The 25,249-nt window shown below is 34.2% G+C and overlaps 1 protein-coding gene across 14 annotated transcripts in view; it reads right to left on the bottom strand.

Moving 5' to 3' along the window:
* Positions 1–25,249, bottom strand: part of R3HDM1 (R3H domain containing 1) — an 82,538-nt gene that overhangs the window by 39,239 nt on the left and 18,050 nt on the right. For 6 of the 14 annotated variants that reach the window (XM_031678606.2, XM_031678610.2, XM_015243366.3 and 3 more), the window contains 11 exons: positions 21,563–21,677; positions 20,433–20,511; positions 13,635–13,694; positions 13,411–13,551; positions 9,718–9,826; positions 9,169–9,264; positions 7,505–7,542; positions 7,371–7,421; positions 7,027–7,253; positions 4,715–4,969; positions 1,739–1,890 (listed from right to left, as the gene is read on the bottom strand). In XM_031678606.2, coding sequence (XP_031534466.2) covers positions 1,739–1,890; positions 4,715–4,969; positions 7,027–7,253; positions 7,371–7,421; positions 7,505–7,542; positions 9,169–9,264; positions 9,718–9,826; positions 13,411–13,551; positions 13,635–13,694; positions 20,433–20,511; positions 21,563–21,677 — 1,323 coding nt within the window. Of the gene's footprint in view, positions 1–1,738; positions 1,891–4,714; positions 4,970–7,026; positions 7,254–7,370; positions 7,422–7,504; positions 7,543–9,168; positions 9,265–9,717; positions 9,827–13,410; positions 13,552–13,634; positions 13,695–20,432; positions 20,512–21,562; positions 21,678–25,249 lie in introns of those variants that run through there. The other 8 variants (XM_031678617.2, XM_072960879.1, XM_031678620.2 and 5 more) reach the window with 6 other exon arrangements.

Genomic DNA, 25,249 nt, shown 5'->3' with positions numbered 1-25,249 from the left:
ACTGCCAAGTACACGCTATTCGATGTGTTATTAAGTCAGACAAGCATTAAGACATAACTTTCTTCCAGACAACCTGACCTACTATGTAAGTGTCAGATGAAACAAAAGCTTCAGTCTGCTGGGGAATAAAAGGAAGCAGAGTACCATGAGCACCGAGGGTATGAATTAATGTCTGCCAGCGTGTCAAGATGTAATAAGAAAAATGTGGGCTAGAACACTAGCTGATCAAAGTGAAATTCTGACACCACTTAGAAAAGAAAAAGGCTTAACATTTCCTTTCTCCTACTTAAATTGTAACTGGCTGCAAAACAACACCCACTTAAAGTGACTGGTTTCAAGAATGCAGTCCATCTGAAGGCTTTGGAAATCACAGCATTATTTTGTTTGGCTGTTTGAAATTTCATGCATGGATTATCTCAGTGTGAAAAAGATAGTTACTGAATATCATTTGTTCATCAGTTCTCTATTTCTGTATTTGATGATGAATTACCAGAAAACACTTGAAACAACACCAGGAAAATCAGCCATTGCGTTTAATGCATACCCTAAGATTTCAAATTATAGTCTATCAAGACATCATTTCTAAAGTTAGCTGCCTACACCTTCATTTGGATTGTCTCTTAAAACGACATCAGAGAAAACTATTTCTAACTCTGAAATATGTAACCATAGATAAGTCCTTAGATTTTTTTGAAGCTGCCAGACTAACCTTATTTCCACTGCACTAAATCAAATGAAATCAGCCCTATAAAGTTCCTGGTGAAATATACAGCACTGCAAAGATAATTACATGATAGCAAATTAAAGAGAAAAACTTCATGACCAAGTTGAATGAAACCAAGGCAGAGAAAGCCTGGGAGGGAGCTGATGTAGCCTAATATGTACCGGAGTATAGGTAATCAAATGAGGCTGGGAACTGGGTATGGGAATCTATGGGAACAGTTTTAGCAGTTTTAGGCAATTTCCTCTACATGTATGAATTCATTTGCACAGTCTTAGAAGTGCATGAAAAACCTAGAAGTCCTACTTTTGAGAAGTTGCCTTGCCCAATACTAGGAGTCTTAATTGTCAGAACAACAATTATTTTCATGAGTTCAAAAATATCTGATTATCTTTATCAAACTGCTCATACATTTTTCACCCCTGCAGTACAAATAATATAATCTGTGAACAAAACTAGTGAAATGTCTCCAGTTCAAGTTTATCACTACACTCCTTTCACAAAAAATTACTCTGCATGTTCTCACCAGTGGAATATTAAGATCATCTTCCAGGGACAAAGAGGTATAAATAACTGTACACATTTTTTTTTGATATATTACCCAAACTTTCAAAGGTAGAATGAAAGTAGGAGTGTACACTGGTACAAGTAAATTCAGCAAGAATGAATAACACAACTCATTTTGCTCATTGGGATAATGAACAATCTTAGTTTTTCATTTTTTTTTCTCTTTTCTCTTGTCTATCTCTTGCTATTGTGAAATAGGGATAAAATACTCACCACACAGGCTCATGAGATAAAAATTTCCCTTCTTTCCAACATATATTCTGTATTCATTAGCTGAAAAGCCCTTGAAGTTAAACTCTCCTCTACGAGTACTGAGTGGGACATCACTGGTGGAGAATATTAAAGTTCTAAAAGATACTTACTTGGGCTATCTCAATTATAATTAGTGAACTTAGTCCCAAATATGCAAAGCAGGTGAACTTAGCATTACGTAATCGTGGATATGTGCACCTGTGAGAAAATGTGATTAGCTGCTTGTTGTTGAGGTGGTGGGGGTGGCAGAGGTGGCTGTGGAGGTCCAGGCACTTGGGTTCTAACTGGTGGTTGAGTCATAGGAGGATTATACACAACTGGACTCCCATCTGGGTTTATGAAGGGCTGACCTGAAAAATTTAAAAAGGAAGAAAAAAATAATTTACAATGGAGATTGAAAATAGGTCATCCAACAGAAACTTAAAACACATTTTCAATTCTTATTCACAATTCCAAAAGCCTCAAGTTTCTGAAGACCAAAAGCTTTTCTTAGAAGTCTGACCTTACATGAGGCTATTAATAATCTTCGTATTTCCCATTTAGAGTAAATATTCAAAAGTTTTGCTGCAGCGTTTTACTATGGAGGGCAAGCTTTAGATCCTGTTTAAGTTATTTTATAATACCCAGTACAGAGTGTTTTTCTGAAAAACTCAATTCTGAAGCACATCTTGCTCAAGGGATTAAGTTACAGGATTGTGTTCCTGTAGTGACAGAACACATTTCAGTTTTAAGAGAAAAAACAAAAAAAACTTGACTTTGGGATACTGAAAATTTCTCACTTAGAGCCTGGTAAGTGGTGGGAAATATCTAATTTATAGGTCACACTGCATATATTTCACTAGTAAGACTAAAACTTGGTGAAAATTAAAATGGTTGATAACTCAAATTTCAAATTGTGGACTTGATGGCTGTGTCCTTATTTTATAACTTCTAATATGTTAAAAGTTGAAAATAATTTTTAAATTCTAAACATTTTTCTAAAATAGTTTCTTTTTATTCATTGTATCCAGCTTTATTCATAAGTAAGAAAGAAAACAAGAGATAACTTTAATATTGATTTTGAGGCTTACTCTTACTGGTTACCAATTATTGGAGGAATATTTTATGTAACTAAGTAAAATAAATTTTAATCACTTTCTCTACACAAACATTTTAAACAACTTTTTTTTATTATACAAAGTAATATTTTTATTGTGGGAAAATAAACAACAAGTACAGTTTAAAATGAAAATAAATTCCTCATAACTTTATAGTTAACAACTTGGATAACTTCTTCCAGACTTTTTTTTTCAATGTACATAGAAACAGATTCAAAGATTAGTATTTTTCCTTACTACACAGTGAATTAAAAAAAAAAAAAGGACTATGTGGAATAAAGTGACCATTGACTATGATACTCATTTAGGATGAATAAAAATAAACTAAAACAAAATAAGAGAAAGTTGACTGAATAATAGTGTCAAATTGCCTTTAAAACATCTTTGCTTTCATGGAAAACCACTCTCTCTCTCTTTTTTTAAAAAATAAACTTGTACCATAGAATAAAGTAACAATTGGGAAAGAAGAATACACTGTTTCATCGCTATTAAGTGGGAAAAGCTCTCCAAAGTCAAATTATTTTCATCAGTTAGTTTCCTGATAATTTATGTGATGGTTAAAGGTTAAGTAAAAGCAAATCATGCTGGGTATTTGTTGATTGTTAAATAATTCTGGGGAAAAAAATAGTAGAGAAGATTTGAGTGAAAGTATGTTTTAAAGTAACTTAAGGACTATGAAAAAGTTAGACGTGTTGTCACTCTGTTCACAAAAAGCAAAGAGATCACTTTTGGACTAACTTAAAATTAAGTATACAATTCAATACCAGGTTGATTAGTTACTTTATCATTTCATACTCAACTGAATCTTCATGTTACCAAAAAGCTATTAAGTAATACGTTTTGAATGAAAAATAGAAAATACTAAAATATTATATCATGTTATATTCTGTTCTAGGAAAACAGGAAGTTTAGTAATATAATAGACTTGAAGGATTAGAAGTGTTATAAAGCAAAAACTGAATTTCTGAAGAGTCAGTTATTTATGCTAATTAAATTCTTACAATAGAAGCAAAAGTTTAAATACTTTATCTTAAAAAGAGATGCAAATAAAATCTGAAGGTAACGAGTCCCAAGCCATGGTTTTCTTTTTCCCCCTCTTTTATTTTTTTTTTTTACAACAAACAAAAGGAAAGTTTCAGGAACACTCAGAGACCCTGACATTCTTGCCTTATTTTCCTTGTCCAACTACTACCAGGCTGATATGACTACAACAGCTCAATTTGTGAATATTTAAGAAAGGCTATCAAATGATTTAAGGTTGTTCTCATTATCTTAACATAATGGGCTATGTTATTTTGATTAGAGACCCAGATGACCTGTGACTTATAAAAAATTTTTATTTTCAGTAAGTCATTTTTGCAAATATACAGAATGAAAAGTATTATGACTGCAGTTTCTTAATCTGAGGTTCAGTTTCCTTATTTGTAAATATAGATTTCACCTACCTAAGAGGGTTGTTATAAATAATGTATTTAAAGCACCTAATACAGTACATAACACATAGTAAATGCTCAATAAATACAAATTACTATCTAATTGCAAAGAATAAGTGTTGTTAATATTAATTCATAAGGACTACCTATTTTCTTTCACTAATAACAACATGTTGTTTAGCTTTTCTTCAGTAGAATTACTATATTCATAAGGAATTATCATGTTCATAAGGACAATTACTTATAGGTTCTTCCCCTGCATTACATAACAAGAGCTATTAACATTTTCCTTCATGAGATGCATACTCTTTTCCTCAGGATCAAATTATTTTATCAAATAAAGCTCCTTCAAAGGTGGTTGTCCCATTTTTGGGGAATGAATCATTTTTTAATTATTTGACCTGAAAGATGATGTCATGGATGTCACACAGCGAAAAATACTGATATAAATTTCTGATATAAATGTCTTTTAACATTCTCTAGCATAAAATGTTTTTATTGAAGTTCTAGGGAAAATGCTAATCACTCAGGAAAAATAAAAAGTTGACAAGGCACATAAGATAATACATTTAATATGTACTCTTTCATTTCCAGATAACTCCTGATATCGAAACTGAAATAAACACCTTTTTCTGGATACCAACCTGTTTGTGGGTTGATCAGAATACTGCCAGGTGGTATGCCTGCCGCTTCCAAGGGAAGCAAAAAGAAGCTAGTGCTAGGAGATGCGACTTGCCCATTTAGGCCACCATCAAAGGAAAGAGAACTATGAGTGCTGACAGTTGGATAGACGACAGGTGCGCCATGAGAAGACTGGCTGAGAGCTGTACCTGGAAGAGGCTGCTGGATGTGAGAGAGAGAGCCCGTAGATGACCCTACACTACCAGAAGACTCAGAACCTAGGGGAGGAGTAATGAAAAATAGGGATTTTTTTTAAACCTCATATAAAAACGCAGGTTTTAAATACGTAACAATAAAATTCACATTGCATAACATGCAGTTAACACACAAAAGCATCAGCTATTTTTCATTTACTGTACAATTTTGCTTCCCTTCCCCACCAAGAACAAGTTTAATAGAGCAAAACATAAGTTGTCAGAGAAGTCAGAGCCAAAGCATGCAACTTAAGAAAGTCTACAATAACATCAGCACAGACAGCAACAAAAACCACATTACTCACATTCCCAAAAGGACAAAGTTATGTACATTTTTACCTTTTAGATTAACACCTAGGAATATACAGATTATAATTTTCCCCCAGGACTAAGAACTTAGCACAGCCAAATGCCCAAAACCTCATATCAGAAACCCCTCATCTATAAGAACACAGAAAGATTAAGAGTAGTGTAGAAATAACAAAAATGATAAATTCTCTATGAAGAGAAATAACTATCAAGTTTCATTGCAGACTTCCATTTTCAGCTCAAACTCATAAAACCAACTTTCAATTTTTATCATAGCAAGGAACAAAGATAGTATAAAAATATTCCAAGTACTTATTGGCTTAAAATTTATTTCTCACTGTACTTAATAATTTGATAATTTATTTTTAATTGTTTATATGCCTCCAGTCTACTTAATTTTCTGTTACACAGAGACTGAAGAAGTCACTGACTTTCAGTATAATGGCTAAAAGATAATGAGACAATGGAAGAAAGGAAAAGATTTTGATGTTGTAAATAGTTAATTAGGTTTTGAATAACAAAATTGATTCTGTGATGGAGAATTAATTTTTAATGAAAGAAATGAACAGATATGATACACTATACAGATTGCCTCTGAAGGATAACTTCTATTTTAAGTTGTGCCAAAGTGACTATTTGTAAGAACTATATGAAAAATAATTTTTCCTAATAAAAGAAATTAAATATTTCATCTCTGAAGATGATACAGATTATAAATAGAACATGTTCTTAAAATGTTTTAATTTGGTTGTGTTACCAAATGGCTTTCTCATGACACAAGAGTAGTTTTTTCCTGTTATGATAACTAAGAGGTCATTTATCAAGTAAGTGCATATTTGGTACATATGCATATTTCTTATACTCATATAATTTATCTGTCTTTAGCAACATAGCAATATTCTATCATATACACTAACACATTTTAAATATCTACATTATAAGTCAAAAAGGTGACAAGTGTAATTCACAAACCTTAGCAATTTAAAGCACTGAATTCACAGTCAGATATTTAAAAAATACTGTCACCTTCAAATTTACATCTCTCCCTTCATTGTTCTTTGTATAAAACCATATGTTTAGGGTTTGCCCAAAAAGGATAAAGAGAGCCATTTCTGCTAATTTTCATACTTATTTTGGGATAAAAATAAAGATGTGAGAGGATCCTAAAAGAGATGTGAGCTTTAGGACTGAAGCCAGTTAGTGACAGTGAAAACAGAAAATGCTATGAGCCCAAATGTTATGTCACCTAAAAGCAAAGAAGCTAGGAGAATAAGAATGTTACTGAAATTTCTACTTGTTCATATTAATTATGTTGAAATATTTTCCCTCAGTTTTAAAAATCCTCAAAAACTTCTCAGCAATTTTATCCATTTTTGAATAGCAAATGAAGAACTTTATCATGAAAATGCAATCAACACTAGCCAATCCTATGTGAGAAACCATTTCTTCCAGCTATAACCAAGCAATGAAGAATTTCCAATCACTTCTGGGCACTCAAACAAGAGATGACCAGCCTAATGTAAGTTTATGTTGCAGTAGAGAATTCTTATTTTAACTGATGTTTATAAATCTCTCTTGCACGGAGAATAAATCCTAATGTCAATAAACATGTTACCTCAAGTATTCTGGAGGTGCTCAATGTATTCCTGGTAGGAATCTTCTATTTTAGGATAATTACAGAAGCCACATGATTAAAAAAAAAAAAAAAAGAGCTAAGACAACATGAGGGAAACTAATGTTCTGACTGCACAGTTCTACACAGATATTTATACCTGTTTTTGAAAGCCTGCCTACGCTTTTGCTGCTTCCAGAACTATCACCTCTTGTCAGAACTGAAATTCCACTGAAGCTGCTGGCTTTGGTTACAGCGGGCTTGAAGTTTCGGAGAGAGCTGTCTGAATCTGTGCTGCTCCAGGGTCGGGGGTCAGAGTACTTCAGCTCATTTTCAGTGCTGCTTTGATGGCTATTGGTTGATCGCCCTGAAGCATCTTTATTAACTCTGTAATTTAGAAATAAAACTTTGAAAATCTAATAGAGACAAAAGGGGAAACAATAAAGGAAAAAAATGCTTTAAATTTTCAATACTGTGTACTGCATGAAAACATGCTTCCAATACCTAAATATCTGGCGCCTCTGCTGGGTGCTACTAGCATCCTCGTCTTGGAGTCTGTTGGCATTTTAATGAAACATTTTTATTTTTATTAGCGTCAGTCAGACACTTACCGAAATAAATGTTAAAAAGTCCCTCACCTTTTGTCAATAATATAATTCTCTTGGGAACACAGGGACTAGAAAGAAAGAACAGAAATAAAAAGTTAAGCATTTGTCAAATAATGCCATCTGTAAACCAATGATGACAGCAAAAATCATGTGTAATATTTCAAAAGTAGTACCCCCCTGTGAAAAAAATCAAACATGGTGCTAAGGTATACAAATAAATGATAGTGAAATTTTTTTTTGGCTTGGAGACACTATCTTACTTTTAAAAGATATACATTTTGAAGCCATTCACGTTTGTACCAATTGTCTTAAAAACTCAAATATTCTCCCCAACTAGTGAACTCATTTTCATTACTGTATATTTAAGGTATACACCAGTGTAGATTCCCCTTCATTCACTCAACAAACATTTTGATAACCTGTGCTTTGGCAGCAGCTGTAGCCATGAACAATCAGCTATATGCCTCAACGCAGCTTCCAGCCAAACTCCTCTGGGGCTATGAACCTAACTCAGGCAACCATCATTTTTGCTTGTATCAACAGTCTTCTAACTAGTTTTCCAGCTACCAGTTGCGCTCCTTTCATCCAATTTAAACAGCAGACGCCACAGCAATCTCTCTAAAACAACAATCTGCTCACGCCTATTCCCTCCTTAATAGCTCCTTGATATTCCAGCACAGGGGTCAGCAAACTATAGCTAGCTACCTGTTTTTGTAAATAAAGATTCAGTGAAACACAGACATGTTTGTTCATTTATTATCTATGACTGCTTTCGTATTAACAAGGCAGATTTGAGTTGCTGCAATAAAGCCTGTGTGGCTTGAAAAGCCTAAAATACTCATTATTTGTCCATTTTTAGAAAAAGTTTGCTGACCCCTCCTGTAGATAAAAAGCCCAACTACCTTAACTCGCTTTCAGGGGCAAGTTGTCTGTTTCCTGCTTATTTCTCCAACTGAAATGGCCCTCATTTCCTCTCACCCAGGCTACAATCCGGCTACTCTGGATCTTTCAATTCCCCATGTGTCACGTTTTCCTTTATCACTGGGCTCCTGCAGATGCTGACCCTCAACAAGGAACACTTCACTCCTTCAGGCCACTTCTTGTCAGCTGACTCTCTCCCTCACTCCTCAATTCTGGTTTGTGGTGCTTCTCTGCCATGTCCCATAGTCCATGGTGCTTCTCTGCTGTGTTCCCTATTTTACCTTCATGTCTCTATACAAATCATACACCATGCTGTCATTATCCGAATACGCATCGAGGGTGGAGACCTCATCCATCTTACAAACTGAGAGAGAAATACATCTAGGTTAGGCTCTGAATTCAGAAGAACTGGGCTGAAATCCAAACGGTCACTTTTAAGTTATATGATCTCTGTCTACCTTACTTAGTGAGCCTCCTGGAGCCTCAGTTTCCTAACCTGTCAAGTAAAAGCAGTGATAGCATCTCCTGTATATAGGGTGGTTTGGGAGATAAATTATTGCAAGTGTCCATGGATATGATCAATAAGATTTGTTGAATATTATAAACATAAATAGTTAACACGAACAAGACAGACTGTAATATTTCTAAAAGGGGACTTTATATGTAATGAAAATGGGTAAAAGTAAATGTAATCAATAGATGAAAGGAGTGAGCCCCTACAATGCAATTAGCATACATTTAAACACAAAGAACTAATCTAAGTCAGCACATACATCTTGGGAAAAAATTCGGTCTCTAGCTCTCTGGTATTCTTCTTCTCTTTCTTCTATAGATTTGCTTCTTCTATCATCTTTCAAACGTATTCTCATCTAAAGAAAAGAGCACAGTTAATTTTTGGAAAAGTGACCTGCTAGTATAAATCCAGCACCTCTAAAAATGCTCTAATTGGATAGGTGCCAAGATGGTGGAGTATAGGGACTCACAGCTCACCCTCTCCCACAAACACACCAAGAATTTTATCTATGAACCCCTGAATCACACAAAACACCTACTGAACTCTGGCAGAGTGTCTCTCACTTCGAAATACAGGAGGATTCTCACAAAATCCGATAAACAAGTTCATACTGTTTAGCACAGTGAACTGTATTCAGTATCTTGTAGTAACTTATGGTGAAAAAGAATATGAAAACGAATATATGTATGTTCCTATATGACTGAAGCATCATGCTGTACACCAGAAACTGACACAATGTTGTAAACTGACTATATTTAAATAAAAATAGATACTAAAGAAAAAAAATGCTCTAATTGTGCTAGGTTACCTGGTTATCATCTTTGTCAAAGCTAGAGTTATCTCTCTTGAGGATATATCGTTTCTGAAAGTCTTCACCTTTATCATCCTTAATATGTTCATTAAATTTCTGGTCAGGTCTAAAAAGAAAAAAAAAAAACCCAAGGGAACAAAAAAGATAATACATAATGTTTACAGAAAAGTTAAATACAACATTTTATGAAAAGTGATGTTACCACTCACTATTGCCATTACTAGATACTTATGTTATCGCATTTACTCCTCACAATAATCTTATGAGAAAATAACATCTATCCCATGTCATGGCTGAAAGGCTATGAAACATAGTGTGGGCTCTGGAATTTCACTGCTTGGGTTCAAATACTCAGCTTCAACACTTAGTTGCTTCAGGGACTTGCACAAGTTACCTATTAACCTTTCTTTTCCCAAGTTTCCTCATTTGTAAATGGGAATTATATAGTGAACCTACTTCACAGAGTTGGTCTGAGGATGAAGTGAATTAATAGATGAAAAGCACTTAAAACAGCAAACACTCAGTAGAAGTTTGTTACTGTTACAAATACTACCAAGAAAACTGAGGTTCACATGATTAAACCAACTGTCCAAGGTCTAAGGGCAAGTACATGACTGAGCCATAGAGGGAGCCCTAGGATGTATGGCTCAAAGCCTGTAAACCCTCTTTGCACTGCCTCCTCTAAATCTAAGAAACAATTCTGAAAGAAAGAGAAGTACAGCACTGTATCTTATGTTACACTCCCACAGCACCTGGCTTGGTGTTAGTCAAATATTTTGTGGCTGAATTTACTAAAACTTAAGAGAACTACTTCAAAATGCAACCAAGATACCAAGAATTACAGCAGGGTGTCTCTTAGTTTTACATTAATTGAAATAGGTTAAAAAGACAAGTTCTTTTTTGAAGGTTCACATTGTGACGTAAAGTAATATTAAGAACTCTTAATATATTTTATGGCTGATTGGTCTTTCCTCTGTGGAAATGTTGCAAGTTCTACTGAGAACCAAAAGACAGACATAAGGTTGATATACTTGGAAAATTATAATTATAAAATATTTCACTTTCTAAAATACACTCTCAGCTTCAACAAATTAATTCATTCAACACTCTTGAGACTTAATACCATCCTATTATAAAACTGGAATTACTCTTTTGAAATATGTAATATATAAAAAATATATTTAGTGGCAATAAAATCTAAATGAATCCCTAAGCAATTTTTTACATAGTTTCAAAACATATTATATAGTCATAGCATATATTATGAATACCATAAATAAATTTCTAAATCAAATAAACCTGGTAATGACAGTTTCAGTAAACTTGACCAGATATTTCACTATATGTAGTAATCAAGTAATACTTCTGAATATTTGTTTTAACCTAGTGAATTTTTAATAAAGTACTGTATCTGCCACTTGTTAAATGATGCAAGAGATTCAAAAATGAAAATTATCTAAGTAAGCTGAAGAAACCTCCACGTTAAAATATATTTAGATAACTGAAACAGAGCAATCTCCACACAAAGCTATATACACAACTACGGAGAAAAATAAAAAAAAGTAATAACAATTTTATGACCAAACTGATAAGAAAAAGACTGCTTTCTTTAGGAGTTTGAAAGATTATCTATTTGGTTCTGACAACGGCAGTATGTTGTTATCTGACACACGACTGCCCCTTTTAGTTATAATGACTGTTTTTGTAGCTGTTCAAAGTCACATTTTTCTTATTCATGGAGTTTATACTTCGGTGAGAGATTGTAATTCCAAAGTGAACTATAAGATTTAACCAAGGGCCTGGCAACTTTTCTAAGAGCAGCTGGATTCGCACACCAAATAGCATTAGCAGGCATTTCAGCTAACCTTAAGACTGTCTTACCTCTGTCTTTTATTGATGCCTGAATTTACTGCCCTGCAATCGCCAACTTCCCGCTCCAATGAGACACCCCAGTGGACACTGGGTTGTTGACATCCACAACACCACTGGTTCAAGGCTGGAGCGGGTAATCTGCCTATGAGGAAAAGGTAAGTTTGTTTTTATTCAATATGGAGCAGATCTCTAAGGTTTTCTGATTTACATTCTTCTTCATATTTCAGAAGATACAAAATAACAATACAGTGTAACTTCAATGATCTGAAATGCCCTGTTATAATTATGCTATTGATTCATTCTTCTTTAAGTACACCATAAACATGTGTGTTTAGCTGAACTTCTGATTCCCTGGATAAAGAGAACCCTGACATCATTCGTAGCATTCAAATAACTGAGGTTACACTGTATTGAAAACCTTAGAGAATCACCAGTCGAAATGTTAGTCAAAATGCCTGCTAATGGGCATGTGCATGGGTATCCAGCAGCTCTGAGTAATGTTGAAAGGTACTGGTTAAATGAAGTCAAGTTATATCCACCTTCAGTCCAGCTTGTAACTTATGGTTACCATCCTACTTTAGCCATGATATAACTAGTTGGGAAAAGACTAAAAGATGAAAATATTTTAAAAAGACTAATAGGATAAGCAGAGGAAAATTAAATCAGATTCATATTTGCAGGTAAAATTTAATCCATAAAGAAATATGGGATCCTTCTCAAAGACATCTGTCTTCATTAATTTAATTTTAGTTGTAGTAACAATCATGTAAAAATACTAGCTTCCACCAATATATCTACAGCTGACAAAATACTATTTGAAATGTTAGAGGACCAACTTAGTTCAGGGCAAACAATATGGCAGCTACAAGGGGAAAGGCCATTATAACAGAAGGGACATAAGTGAATTAAATATAACTGTGCAAACTGAACAGTTCATAATAGACAGAACCGTGAGAAAAGTCTAGCTTCAAGAAAGGAAGAAAAATAATGAACTGAAAATCATTATCTATGCCACCTGAAACTGACTGCTATTCATGACCATAGATTCATTGCTGCCACATATGAAATTAATATAGAAAATTCTTCTGATATGTAGATCATCACAAAGTATAATTTTAGCTGAAATCAACTACTGCTCTAGGATTAGCTTTTACAAATAGGCAAAAGCGGTGTCACGAATACATTACAATTTTAGGTGCCTCTGCACTGACTTTGCAGAGCACATTGTCTCCTTCACCATACTATAAAGCTATCACCATTTAAAGTAAATGACCCCTCTTAACTCTTTATAATATTTTCCTCAGTAAATTATATATAACCTAGAAGGGGGACACAACATTATGGATAAGACTGGATTAACCAATAGCCCCACCTTCTTGGGATTTATGAAGAAAAAAGTAAAAACAGAGGTGGAAAAGATAGTAAACTGACAGAAAATGAATTAAATGTAAGGGTGTTAAAATTCACTTTTTTTCTGTTAAATTTCCCTGTGGTTGGCCATAGCTATCTAAATTACATTAATTAAAAAAATCTCTAAGAGGATGGTTATCAAACATCACTGATATTATGACCTTTGAGGGTTTTTTGCTTCTGTTTTTAAAAACCAGTCCTCAACTGATCTGTCTTACTTCAGTTCAGACCTGTGCATTTTGTATCTAGTGAGCTAGAGGTATTTTTTTGGTCCTATCACATAAGGCTATCACAAAGCTGAATTAGGCTACTAAAAAATGTGGAAAACCTGAGATGAAAGGTGCCGTAGAAAGACAAAAGTATTATCACACACATATGTAACATGTAACTACATTTCTTGATACTTACATTCTTGTATTGCTAGTTTTGTTTACTATGACAGACTTTCCACTCTGATCAACATTGTGGTCTAATCCAAAGTAAGCAGCTACTCTGTGTAATAGCATTCTATGGTAAGATGTCATTGGGGGGAATTTTTTACGTGGAGACCTACAAGTAAAAGAAAACCTAACTGAGTGAATCTTGAAGAGCTATGATGACAATTTGTTTTTTTGTTAAATGTCAGAACTTACTCATTATTACCAATGAAATCTAAAATTTCTTGTTCCAATTTCAACAGCATCATTCTGTCCCTGAAACAAAATATGAACACTCTTATATATAAAACTTAACACTGAAATAATCATACATGTTGGATTTATATGATTAATTCTTTTCTTAAAACCATAGCTTGATGATAGAATATTTACATGCTTTTTTTTTAAAAGTAGTATTTTAAAAGAATGAAAGATTACTTTTAAAAATTACTATGGAAAACTTCACAATATATACAAACGTAGAGAGACTATCACCCAACTTCAACAATGATCAACTTGTGGCCATTCTTAAAATAGGTATCTTTCGATTTGCTAAGTATGAATATATTAGATTCTGTTCTGTAAATATATGGATTATAAGAGCATATTAGTCTTTACTTCCTTACTCAGTAAAGCTAAGAGGTAGCAGGGAAACAGACATCTTTGGTTAGGCTCATGACTTTGTTATCATGCTGAACTCCATAGAAACAGTACCCTAAAGAACATGCAATGCCAGTAACAACAGGAACACTCCTGTGGGAACCAATGCTCGTATACAGGTGGAACTAAAGCAGAGCAGAATGAGCTACAGCACTAACGCTAACTCAGGAGAAGAGGACATTTCAAATCTTTCTGTAAATTGCTATTACATATTTTTAAGACTTTGGGAATTTTCCCCATAAAAATCAAAATGAACGGAAGACCTCCAACAGGTAAAATAAATAAAGACTCTGGGGAATACCTGCATGTGCTCCTTTAGACCACTAGGGTCCTATTTAGTGCACTTGGGCTGTAACAAATTAATGGTACCACACCCCCAAAGGACCTCCTTCCGCACACACCAAGAACATGGCTCAAGCGAGTATTTTTCTGTGTTCACCGTAAATTTCACGTGCATGTGGGAAAAACCAAACCAAACCAAACAAGCCAAAAACAAACCTCATAGAATCTTAAAGCTAGAAGCAGCTTTACAGATCATTCAGTTCTGTTCCCGAAATTTCATAGATCAAGAAACTAGGCCAACAGGTTAATGTTCCCCATCCAAATAAATACTATATAGTAGTGTATCCCCTCACGTTCTAAGAAGGAATGGTGCCCTCTGCTTAAGTTGCCTGAAAGTCTACATACCAGCCCTGAGTCTGATCCTCTCTATCCTGCAAAATAAGTCTCAGAAAACTAAGTAATATTGACCGTACATATTTTTATATAAATCAAGAGAAAAATATGCCTACCTGGTGACTTCAAACCCAAAGCTGAAAACAGGATTACCTTTTATCACAAAATTCCAGCAACATTCAAATTTGCTCCCAAACCTGGTTCTCTTTTAGTATTCTCCACCTCAGGAAGTAACACCACCTTTCATCCAGTATACTGTACTAGAAGCACTTCTGGCCCATTACTCTTGTTTTTCAAATCCTCCTATGTAGTTAATTACTATTGCAAATTTTACCTACCTTCTACATGATTTTTTTAAAATCTATTTTTCATCTATTTCCACTGTCACTACCCTGGATCCAAGCAATCAGGATTTCTGGCTTAACCACTGTAATGAAAGCTGTATACTATCTCTCTGTATCTTTCCTTGTTCCTTTCTAATCTGTTCTACCTAGCATCCATAATGATCTTTTAAAAACACATAAGTGAGCACATGTCATTGCCTTGGTTAAATATTTATCATAGGCTTCCCACTGCTCTTAGGCTAGAACTGAACATCTGTGACGTGGCCTACATGGCAGCCATGACCTGGTCTTCATCCAACTCTTAAGCCTCACTTCCTGCCCCTCACTCAGAGAGTTCTTATCTTGGCTTCTCCCTGTACCTGCCAAGCTCCTTCTTTTCATAGCTTCTTTGAACATGCTGTTTCCTTTGCCTAGGACAACTTCTTGTATTCTTTCTTAGAACTTGTTTCTTTCATACCTTTCTTTAATAGTGCTTATCACAATTATCAATACAGTTATTTGGACTATAGAGAGGAGCTCAACAAAAGTATTTGCATGAAATAAATTAATCAGAGCATCTCACCCATGGTTTCTAATATTTTTTCCTTAAATTTTTGGTGGAGGATGGGAAATTTTTACTTCATAAGGTTTTCCTCAAAAAAGGACTTACTTATTTAACTATAAGATCCTCTTTTCATCTAATTATTTCAGGATCAGTTTGTCTTGAGATGATAATTTCCAGTAACTTTCCTAGTGTATTTTATACACTTATTGTAGGGAAGAAAAAAGGGATCTGAGGCAGGCAACTGATTCAGTATTTATCAAACAGTGCATTTAAATTGGACTTCTCTGAGCTGAACAGAAGGCATAAGATATGCGAAACGTTCTTCAGTAAATGAACTGGCATTGAAAAGGAAATTCTGTTGTCTCCATGAAAGAAAACAAAACCTAACAATTTTACTTGCTATTGATACAAATTCAGGCTTTTTTTTTTCCCTTTCACATGTAGATCTATGGCTGGCAGATGATCTTCGATTACCACCTGGACAACTTACTATTTCAGTTAGTAAAAAGTAGAACTTATTAGAAAAATAAGATCAATAACTTCCTAAGTTCTCAAGATTTACACTTTCTGCCTTTAATTCGCTGTAGCTTAGTCCAAGCTTCCAAATTTTCAAATCTATAGTCAAGGTGTGGTATTTTGGTAATAGCCATAAGTCAAAATTTAGTAATCTTTTATAGAAGCATTACAAACAGCACCTAAACTAACAGATCCACAAATTACTCTTCTTAAGGCCTAAGGTTTATTAGCACATGAATCTAAAAGCAGGCACATCCACTTAAGTTATTGTACAACCATTAAAAGGAATCAATATATGCTGTTATTAAAGAAATAACAAAAACAAGGGTCTCAATCAAGCTGGTCGATAAACTACTACCTAAAGTTAAAACGAAGGCACAACAATCTTTTAGTTAACAGTGTTCTGGTCATTATATCAGAACTAACTTTATAGAAAGTGTGTGCAGCTGGTATACCACTGGCAACTAAAGAGGAAGAAAACAATAATGCTTCCATCTGACCACCTCCCCTTCCCAATGTTCCATATGACCTCAGTCAAATATCTGCAACAGGTAAGAAATAAAATGATTCAAACATTACCTCCAATAAAAGTAATTTTAGAAAATATTTCAAACACAGAACAATTACATGATGTTCCCCAGAGCAACAGTTTACTTTTAAAATATACATTCTCAGGATTAATCCACGGGGCTGCTCCCCTCCATCAGTGATGTAATCATAGCCTGTACTGTCCATATCTCTCCAGTACTGTATAGAATTCACACAAAATGGGTATAAAAGCAACACAAAACAGTATAAAATCATGTCAGTGAGTATAATCTCTATCTTGGACAACTTTAGGTTCCTAGGTTCCAGTCTAGTAATGAGTAATAATTGTAGTTTCTGAAAATATTTCTTGCAAACAGGAATTCCAGATAAATTGTTATTTAACATCTGAGGTTAAGTTTATTTACTGGGCTAAGAACAAGATAAAGATTTAATGATCTGAAGAAAAATTTTGAAATAATAGGTTGACTAAATTTTAGTATCACTAAAAATCTGCTTAACATCTAAAGGAAATCTCTGAGCAATAATCAATCTTGAAAGCTCTGGTGGAAATTTGCCAGGCTTATCCCTAATTTTGTGTCATGTATATCTGGCAATTGTGGGTTTCGCTGAGAGAACACTGAGTCATCAATTAATTTGCAAATCATATTTCTCACTAAATTTAACATTAGCTACAACTTCCTAATCCGCACTGACATTATTAATAAGTTATACATTAGCTATTACATGAATTATTCAACTATACATTTATAAATAAATATTTATTCACCTATATATGTATAAATGCATACACAGAAGGATTAAAGTTCTGATACATGCTACTACATGGATGAAAGTTGAAAATATTATGCTAAGCGAATGAGGCCAATCATAAGGGACCACATATTTATGATTTTACTCACATGATATACGCAAAACAGGGAAGTCTATAGAGACAAACTAAATTAGGATTCAGGGCATAGGGAGGTGAGAGCAAAACGGTACAGGGCTTCTTTTTTGGGGTGATGGAAAAGCTCTAAAATTGATCGTAGGATGGCTGCATATATCTGTGAATATACTAAAAACCATAAAATTGTACACTTCAAAAATGCATATGCAGATAAGTTAACTTTTGCATTTGTAGAGGAAAACAGAGACCTGCACAAAAGAAAACGATTTTGAATATCTAAGTATGGATTTCTAGTCTTTGACCTTGTTGACGTCTCTTTTACAGGTTCACTGCAAAGAAAAATTCGGCCTGTTTAGGATCCCATCTTGCTTTACTCAAACTAGCTAAATATTTTCTACTATCCCCTTTATTCCTTAACCCACTGAATTCTAGTCTGCACCGTCCTACCCCAAATGAAATGGCTCATTAAAACACAGAAATTTCTTGGCTTCCCAGTCTCATCGGTTGTTTCATTTTGCCTTTCATGAAACTGTTGCCCTTTGGCTGACTACTAAGACAAAGGTGCTCACGATTCTTTTGTTAGTTTTAGGACTCTGTCTCTTCCTTCTCATCTACCTTCTATACACTGTCTTTCCATAGATTTTGTCCTTGTCATTATTGCATCTCTCTGGGCAAACTCATACAGAGCAAGCTTTACCTCTACTGCTAACTCCTCATCTGTAACAGCAGCCATGCTTGTTTACTCGGAAACCAGAGCCTTTTAACAGCTGACAGACCTTACCTTCTGGCTTTCCATCAGGCACCTCAAACTATGCTTATTTATAACAGAACATGCCCTGCCCCATTCAGGCTTGCCTCATCTTCCCTTCCTCTGTTAACAGGAGCTGCCAGTGCAGCCAGAAACTAGCAGCTGTTCAGCTCTGCCGTGCCACAACTCTTCCACAGCCAGATGATCACCAAGTCCTGCCACGGTGCTTCTTAAATGTCTTTCCAGTATGTCCTTTCCTCTCTATACTCCTCTGTCTTCTCCTATCCACACTTCGTATGATCTTGGCCCCTCACTAATTAACTAACTGATCTTTCTAAAATGCAAATCTGATTGTGGCATTACTCTAAGTATCTGTAATTACCCCTCAAGGTAGCATGCCATACTCAGTATTTCTCAAACGGTACAGTACTGGAATTTCAAATAAGACTATTTTTCATTGTTCACTACTGTCTCACAGATCTTTTTAGCATCCCTGGCTTCCCAGTAACACTCCATACTTACCTCCCCAGCGTGTTGGTACTATCTTAGGTTGAGGAAAGCCGAATAATCTGTCTTCTTACCTCACCAACACCCATTCCAACACTTTCTAGAATCACCTGCCACATGCTTCCCTGCTAGAACCAGAGTGCACTATCTTGTCCTTGCTTGGACATGCCACCTCCCCTCTCACACTACTGTGCCTTTGCGATGCTCTGGTCTCTCCCTGGAATGGCTTTCTCAAGCTCCTCTGTATGGATAGTTCCCAAGCACTATGAATTCAAGACTCAGCTCAGGCATAATCTTTTTGTTTGCCATTCTTTTTGTGGGGGGTGGGGAGAGTGAGTGGGGGTAGAGGTAAGTATAATCTTTTCAGTGAAGCCTCTCTATATCCTTTCAAACAGAGGTTGGTGTCCGCTCCCCAAGTTTTTATGGCAGCTTGAAAAACTTCTTTTAAAACATCTATTCTATTTTAATTTATATATTATATAGTTTTTCCTAGCACAGAGATGGTGAATACTTTAGGGACAGAGATTACATTTTGTTCATCTTTATATCTACAACGTTTAGCATAATTCTTAGCACATGATAGATACCCAACAAATGATTGTCAACTAATGAATTCATCTTCCTACTGGTACCACTGAAAGATAAACTTGAACTGGAAAAAAAAATTCATGCAAACTTGACTAATTTCTTCCTCACCTCACATCTATGCTCCTTCAGCCTCTATAAGGAGATCTCCTTTCATTTTGCTGGTTTTCCTTTGGGGGTTTATGTTAAATGTAAAATAGAAAATCGAGATGGTACTGAAGCAAAACCTGAATGAAAAATTTATCTTGAAGCATCACACTAGATAAGCCTCAGTGAGACTAAAGAGAGTTGTTCATGTTTTCTTTCATGTGCACCTACCCAATGAACTGAAAATTTTACTTCAAGGTAAGTGAAATAACTACCACTCTGGGAAGCTAACATCTAGAAGAGGGGTTCTTAACCCTGGAGTCTTCTACCCCAAGAACATGTTGGTCAGATACTCTGTGGAGAGAATGCCTGAATGCGGTTGATGACCTGCCGAAAAACTAAATTTATCTAGTACCCTGGCAAATCAAAGGATTTCACAATTAGTTAAAAGTGACCCCAAAAGCACCTTAAAAATCTTTGGGTTGGAGATTTATAAACTAACCAAGAAGGAACAAGAATTCTGCATTCAATTAAGTCCAAAAACGTGTTATACATGAATACACTAAGTTCTTTACTGAGTGCTTTATTATGAGGTGTATTTCTCTCTCTCTCTTTTTTCATGATTAGTGATACCTCAATATCTCAATTAAGAGTAAAAATATCTTGGTGATTCTGTATTTCCCAAAATTCCTACAGCGGGTATGAATTATTTTTATATCATGGTGACATACATAATGCAAAAAGATATTTATACACGTGTGCACAGAGGCCAACAACACCTTAGCCTAAGAAACTGAAATGTTTCTGGTGTACTTCAAATATTGCAATCTTATTCTAACTCAGTAATGAAAACAAAGGTAACAAAATTATGGTACTCTAGAAGCAATGTAAACCTTATAAATTTAATTTTTACCTGGGATTGTTTTTTAATGTATTTACTAAAAATTCATGTAGATCTATGCCAGTTGAATCAGTGTATTCTTGACTGGAATCTAAAAAACAACAACACAAAAACCCAGTATAAAGGTGTTTGAAACAAATCCCTTTCCCTTTTACACATGATGCGTATCTTAAATAAAATGAGATGCCCCACATCGAAAAAAAACTGACAAAGTAGGAAAAGGGAATTCATGATGAATTCAGATGACCACAATTTTTCTAATCCCACATAATGAGCATGACATGGATTTATATAACTATGTTTATGCACATTCTTAAAAAACATTTATCTGTTAAACACTTTAATTTACTCTGAATTTTTAAGGATCTTTTTATATACTTACCATAATCCTCATGTTCAAAATGCCTCCTTAAGTAAAAGATCAGAATGATTTAGACAATTAACTACATTTGCAGCAAACTGAATCTGCTTAGTTCAGTTATGCATGTAAGTGGAGGCAATAATTTGGAGATAGGTAAGAATTTTAGTTCTGAAAGAATATTTAATTAGATTTGATCGGGTCTATCACCAAGGGCTTGTTTCAAAACATTTTTTCCAATATTAATGTTTATTTCTCCTGCTTAAATGTAATAACCCTATGTTGTTTATAACACTGGTCAACACAACTGGGTTTATAAATTAAAAAGAGCATCTTAGGCTTGTAATGATATGCGATGAAGTCCATTAAAATTTATTATGAAAGATAAACATTCTGGGTTTTCAAGAATATCCTTAAAGCATACTGAGTATTTTGGCATCAGCTCTTTGTATCATAAGGAATTTTTTAAAAATAATATTTTTGGTGGAATTAGTGTTTAAATTACAGTGATTCCATTATTTCAATACGAGAGAAAGACCAGTAAGTATCTTGACAATTATCTTTCTTGGTGACTTTGGCATGTGTTACAGTTTTATGGCTAAACATCTTACTGATGTTCAGAACTGTGTTATGCCATTTTGCCCAGAACTGTATCGTCCCTTCCGTCTGTTCCGTATCATTTTTAATAGAGATACAGTATATGTAATTATTCAAGGGGTAAAAAGTGGAATTATCAACGGTGAAACAAATTTTTGTTTAAAAAACACAGAAATAAATTGCAAACCTCTTGATAACATTTTTCTGGGCAATTTATCACTGGCTTTTTCTTTTTCTGCTTCATCTTTTGAGGGCTTCTCCTCTTTTTCAAATGATTGTGTTAACTGGATCTGAATTTTCTCCTGTTGGAAGGTAGAATCAGTTAGTAAATGAAAATATAAAGTGATTCAGTTAACACCACACATTTGTATTTTCTGAGTAACACAAAATTGCATGAAGAAAAAAGAGGTTTCTATTTTATCCAATTAGATTCTTCAAATCAGAATATAACTTAAAATGTTTTTTCCATTTTTATCTGTCTTGATAAAAAGTTAAAATTCCTGATTTGAGTTTCAATATATCAAATGAAGTATATCCTGAAAATTTTGTAGAAAATAAATGTTTTTAATAATAGTTTAAATGAATCTACTTGTAAAACCCTTGGAGGATCAGAACAAAGGCCTTTTAACCTACTTTTGCAGTGGAGATGCCACCACCAAGCAAAAGCATGATTAATCACCATCAATCATGACAATGGAAATATGAGTGTCAGGACAACACTGTAAATACTCCTATTTTGAATATCCACTATAATTTCATATTCCTTCATTTTCTTGCTATATAAAACTGTAAGTAAAAATTTTCCAAAACCAAATCCACAACTCTGGTTATTCTCTATATGAGACTAACATATCCCTGTTCTTCCTCCAATCACCACAAACCTGTTTTAGAAAGATTTCACTCAAGATAGTTTTCCTTAGTGGTATCTAATATTTACTTTACGTAATCATATTCTGTGAGACTGAAAAGGAGAATTAAATCCACATTTCATTTTTTTTTTTACATTTCATTTTTAAAACAATGCCATTACATGCAATTTCAGAACCTAAAGGAATTACTGGACATTAATTTACAAAGCCCCCCAAAATAAAAATCATGTAGCTCTGTTTATTCAGGCAAAATTATAAAGAATGGCAGAATAATTTCCAGATAATTTCTACTAAAGATATAGGTGTAGCCTATTTGTAGGCTAAACTATTTTATACGGTTGCTCTTTAGTGATGAAAATATTACTCAATTACTTCCCTTTTTTGGGTGAGGGTTGGTGGTGGTAGTAGGTGCAGTAAGTCAATGTTGAAGGGGATATAAATTTCAGGATTCTTAAACTTGCAGCCACCAGGATTTCTATTAAACGTTTTCTCCTCACATTATTGTTTTCAAAATAGTACTTGGTAGAATTTCAGATCAAATATATATATATATATATGTATTTTTTTTTTTCTATAGGTTTGCCAACTGCTATTTTCATCTCTTTTCACTTCTGCTTCCCATTCCCACCTCAGTTGTGGTCAAAGTTGTGCTCAGAATATGGCACACAAGCTACGCACTGGTGATTTTCACTAGGACGATCAACACTTGCTTTATGTCCCACTTTGTCTTGCTTACCAAATTTCACACGTTCATCAATTTCATACATTCATCAACCAGTAAGTCATTTTTCTCATTATGACTCATTTCAAATCCACTTTCTTTACTCTTTTCATAATTGTAAAATAGATATTTAAAATGAACCCCAGAACTATGTTTCAGAAGCAGAATATTCAGAAGTTTTCCTGACTTACAGCTTCAATTCCTGTTAACTCAAGGATAATCTATGAAACCCAGGTTGAAAGAAAAGATTTCACATTTAGACCTGCACTAAAAAGGCAATTCCAATGACTATCAGATTTCATTTCTAAATTCTCCTCCTAAAGTCACATTTTTAATTACAGATATTAAACTATTTTATCAAGATGAACTGTATTTTAAAAATCTAGTAGGTTTAATGTACTGAGGCTTGCCTTCAGTTGGTACCAAGGCCTCGTTTTCAGTAGCAAATAAACAGGACATATTTTAAATGCTGAAGTCCTTATACACGAACTCTCCTGACTATAAATAACTGAAATGACAGCAGTATCTCCATAGGTAGCCATAATTCCTTTACTCTTCACTCCATCATTAGCATCTGTTATTGAGGTCACCTCCCTCTCATAAACGCTCATCAAACACAAGTGACATTGCTTTTTTAATTGCCTCTCAACCTTTTGAATAATAAGCTTTATTCCAGATTAATTCTTCAAAAATCACATTCTGAAGCAAGCATTATTAACTGGAATCTATCTCCACCATCAAGGATTAGACAGTAGTACATTTTATGAGAAATAATTTATTTTCCAATTCCCATTCAGGTGCAATTTAGTTAACTCAAGATGTGGAAAAAGACTCTATTAAAACGAGTATCTTTTGTTCAGAGAGGGTAAGAATAGGTTATTATCTCAAAAGAAAAAGTTAACTGTATCCAAGAGAAATTGAGAAAGAATATATTATGTGGAATAACTGAATTCTGGCATAACCACCTTATTGATTATATGTATGCTCTAACTCAGCTGTTTTGGACAATATCTACATTAATATACAACAGATATACTCTTGATACTTTTTGCTCATTAATTTTCACTAGCCAAATTTATGTAGCATTCTAAGAACCCTCTCCCCCATTCCACCTCCCGAAAAAATTTTCAGATAGGTAAAATGTACAAATACAACCAAAGATCATGTTTGATAACAGTTTTTCTCAAAAAAGAAGGCACTTCATCTGGGTTAACAATCTTACGAATATCTGATCCTTCCATTTCCTCAGTTTCCTTGGACTATTTATTCCAGGAGGTTAAGATGGTGCAACATTCTGGTTAACAGAGTAAAGAAATGAATTTTCAAAAAACATTACACTGCCCACTGCTCCACCCTGAGCAGGTGTATTCTCTACTCTGACTTCTACAAAACTTTTTAATGTTATTGCAAAAAAATATTTTGAGTTTTTTCAGAGTGTATCATAATTCTTCAGTCTTGCCAACAACCATGCAAAAGCCAAAGGTTAACATCTAAAAACGTTGTCTGGGCAATGGTTCTTAGTAAAATATGGTGACTATATCTCTTTTCTGCTTTTTGCTAGAAAACCTGCTATTTTATTGCAAGAAAAATCTATTTTATAGAATAAATACGTACAGCTATCTTCTATTTATATAGTCAAATTCTAAATAAAAATCACAAGTAAAATTTGAGCCCTACGTTTCTGACACTTGAGCAAATTTCAAAGGAAACTAATTTTAAGTATTTTTCATTGACAATAAATATTAAAAACCTTCCTTTTCTTATAATTTGAAACAAAGAGTTGCAGCGCTTTTTAAACACAGAACATACTCTAAATATGTGACAACTATCTTCAGTATCTAATAGTAGGCTTTTGAGGCATCATCTTTTAAATCAAGACAAAGCACAACAGTCTTTATGAATCAACAAATGTACAACTGGCATAAAAAAAAGGAACATATAACCTGTCATGGCTTTTTGTCCTTTTCCCCTTTTTTCAGTCATGTCTCTTCATCACAAAATTGCCTCAATTTTTTGGAAACTAATTGTTGGGATATGGGGGACTTTAAGTTACTCAAAAAAGTGGAACAATCCACAGACAGCTGAAGTTAATCATAGTGATAAACATTGGTAGAGGACCCAAAACACGTAAATGTCCAAGTATAACAAAAGATAAAGGTCAATCTGTCATAGAGTCACAGAAAAGTAAAGTCAAAGCACTAAAAATAATATAAAAAGCAAGCTGAACTATTTGCTTGAAACTCAGCAGTTCTGTATTTTACAAGCATAGACAAAAGAGGAATTA

Source organism: Vicugna pacos, chromosome 5 (genome assembly GCF_048564905.1).
Source record: "Vicugna pacos chromosome 5, VicPac4, whole genome shotgun sequence".
Taxonomy (NCBI): Eukaryota; Metazoa; Chordata; class Mammalia; order Artiodactyla; family Camelidae; genus Vicugna; species Vicugna pacos.
Note: the sequence above shows the minus strand (reverse complement) of the source record. Positions and strands in the feature narration are given on the sequence as shown.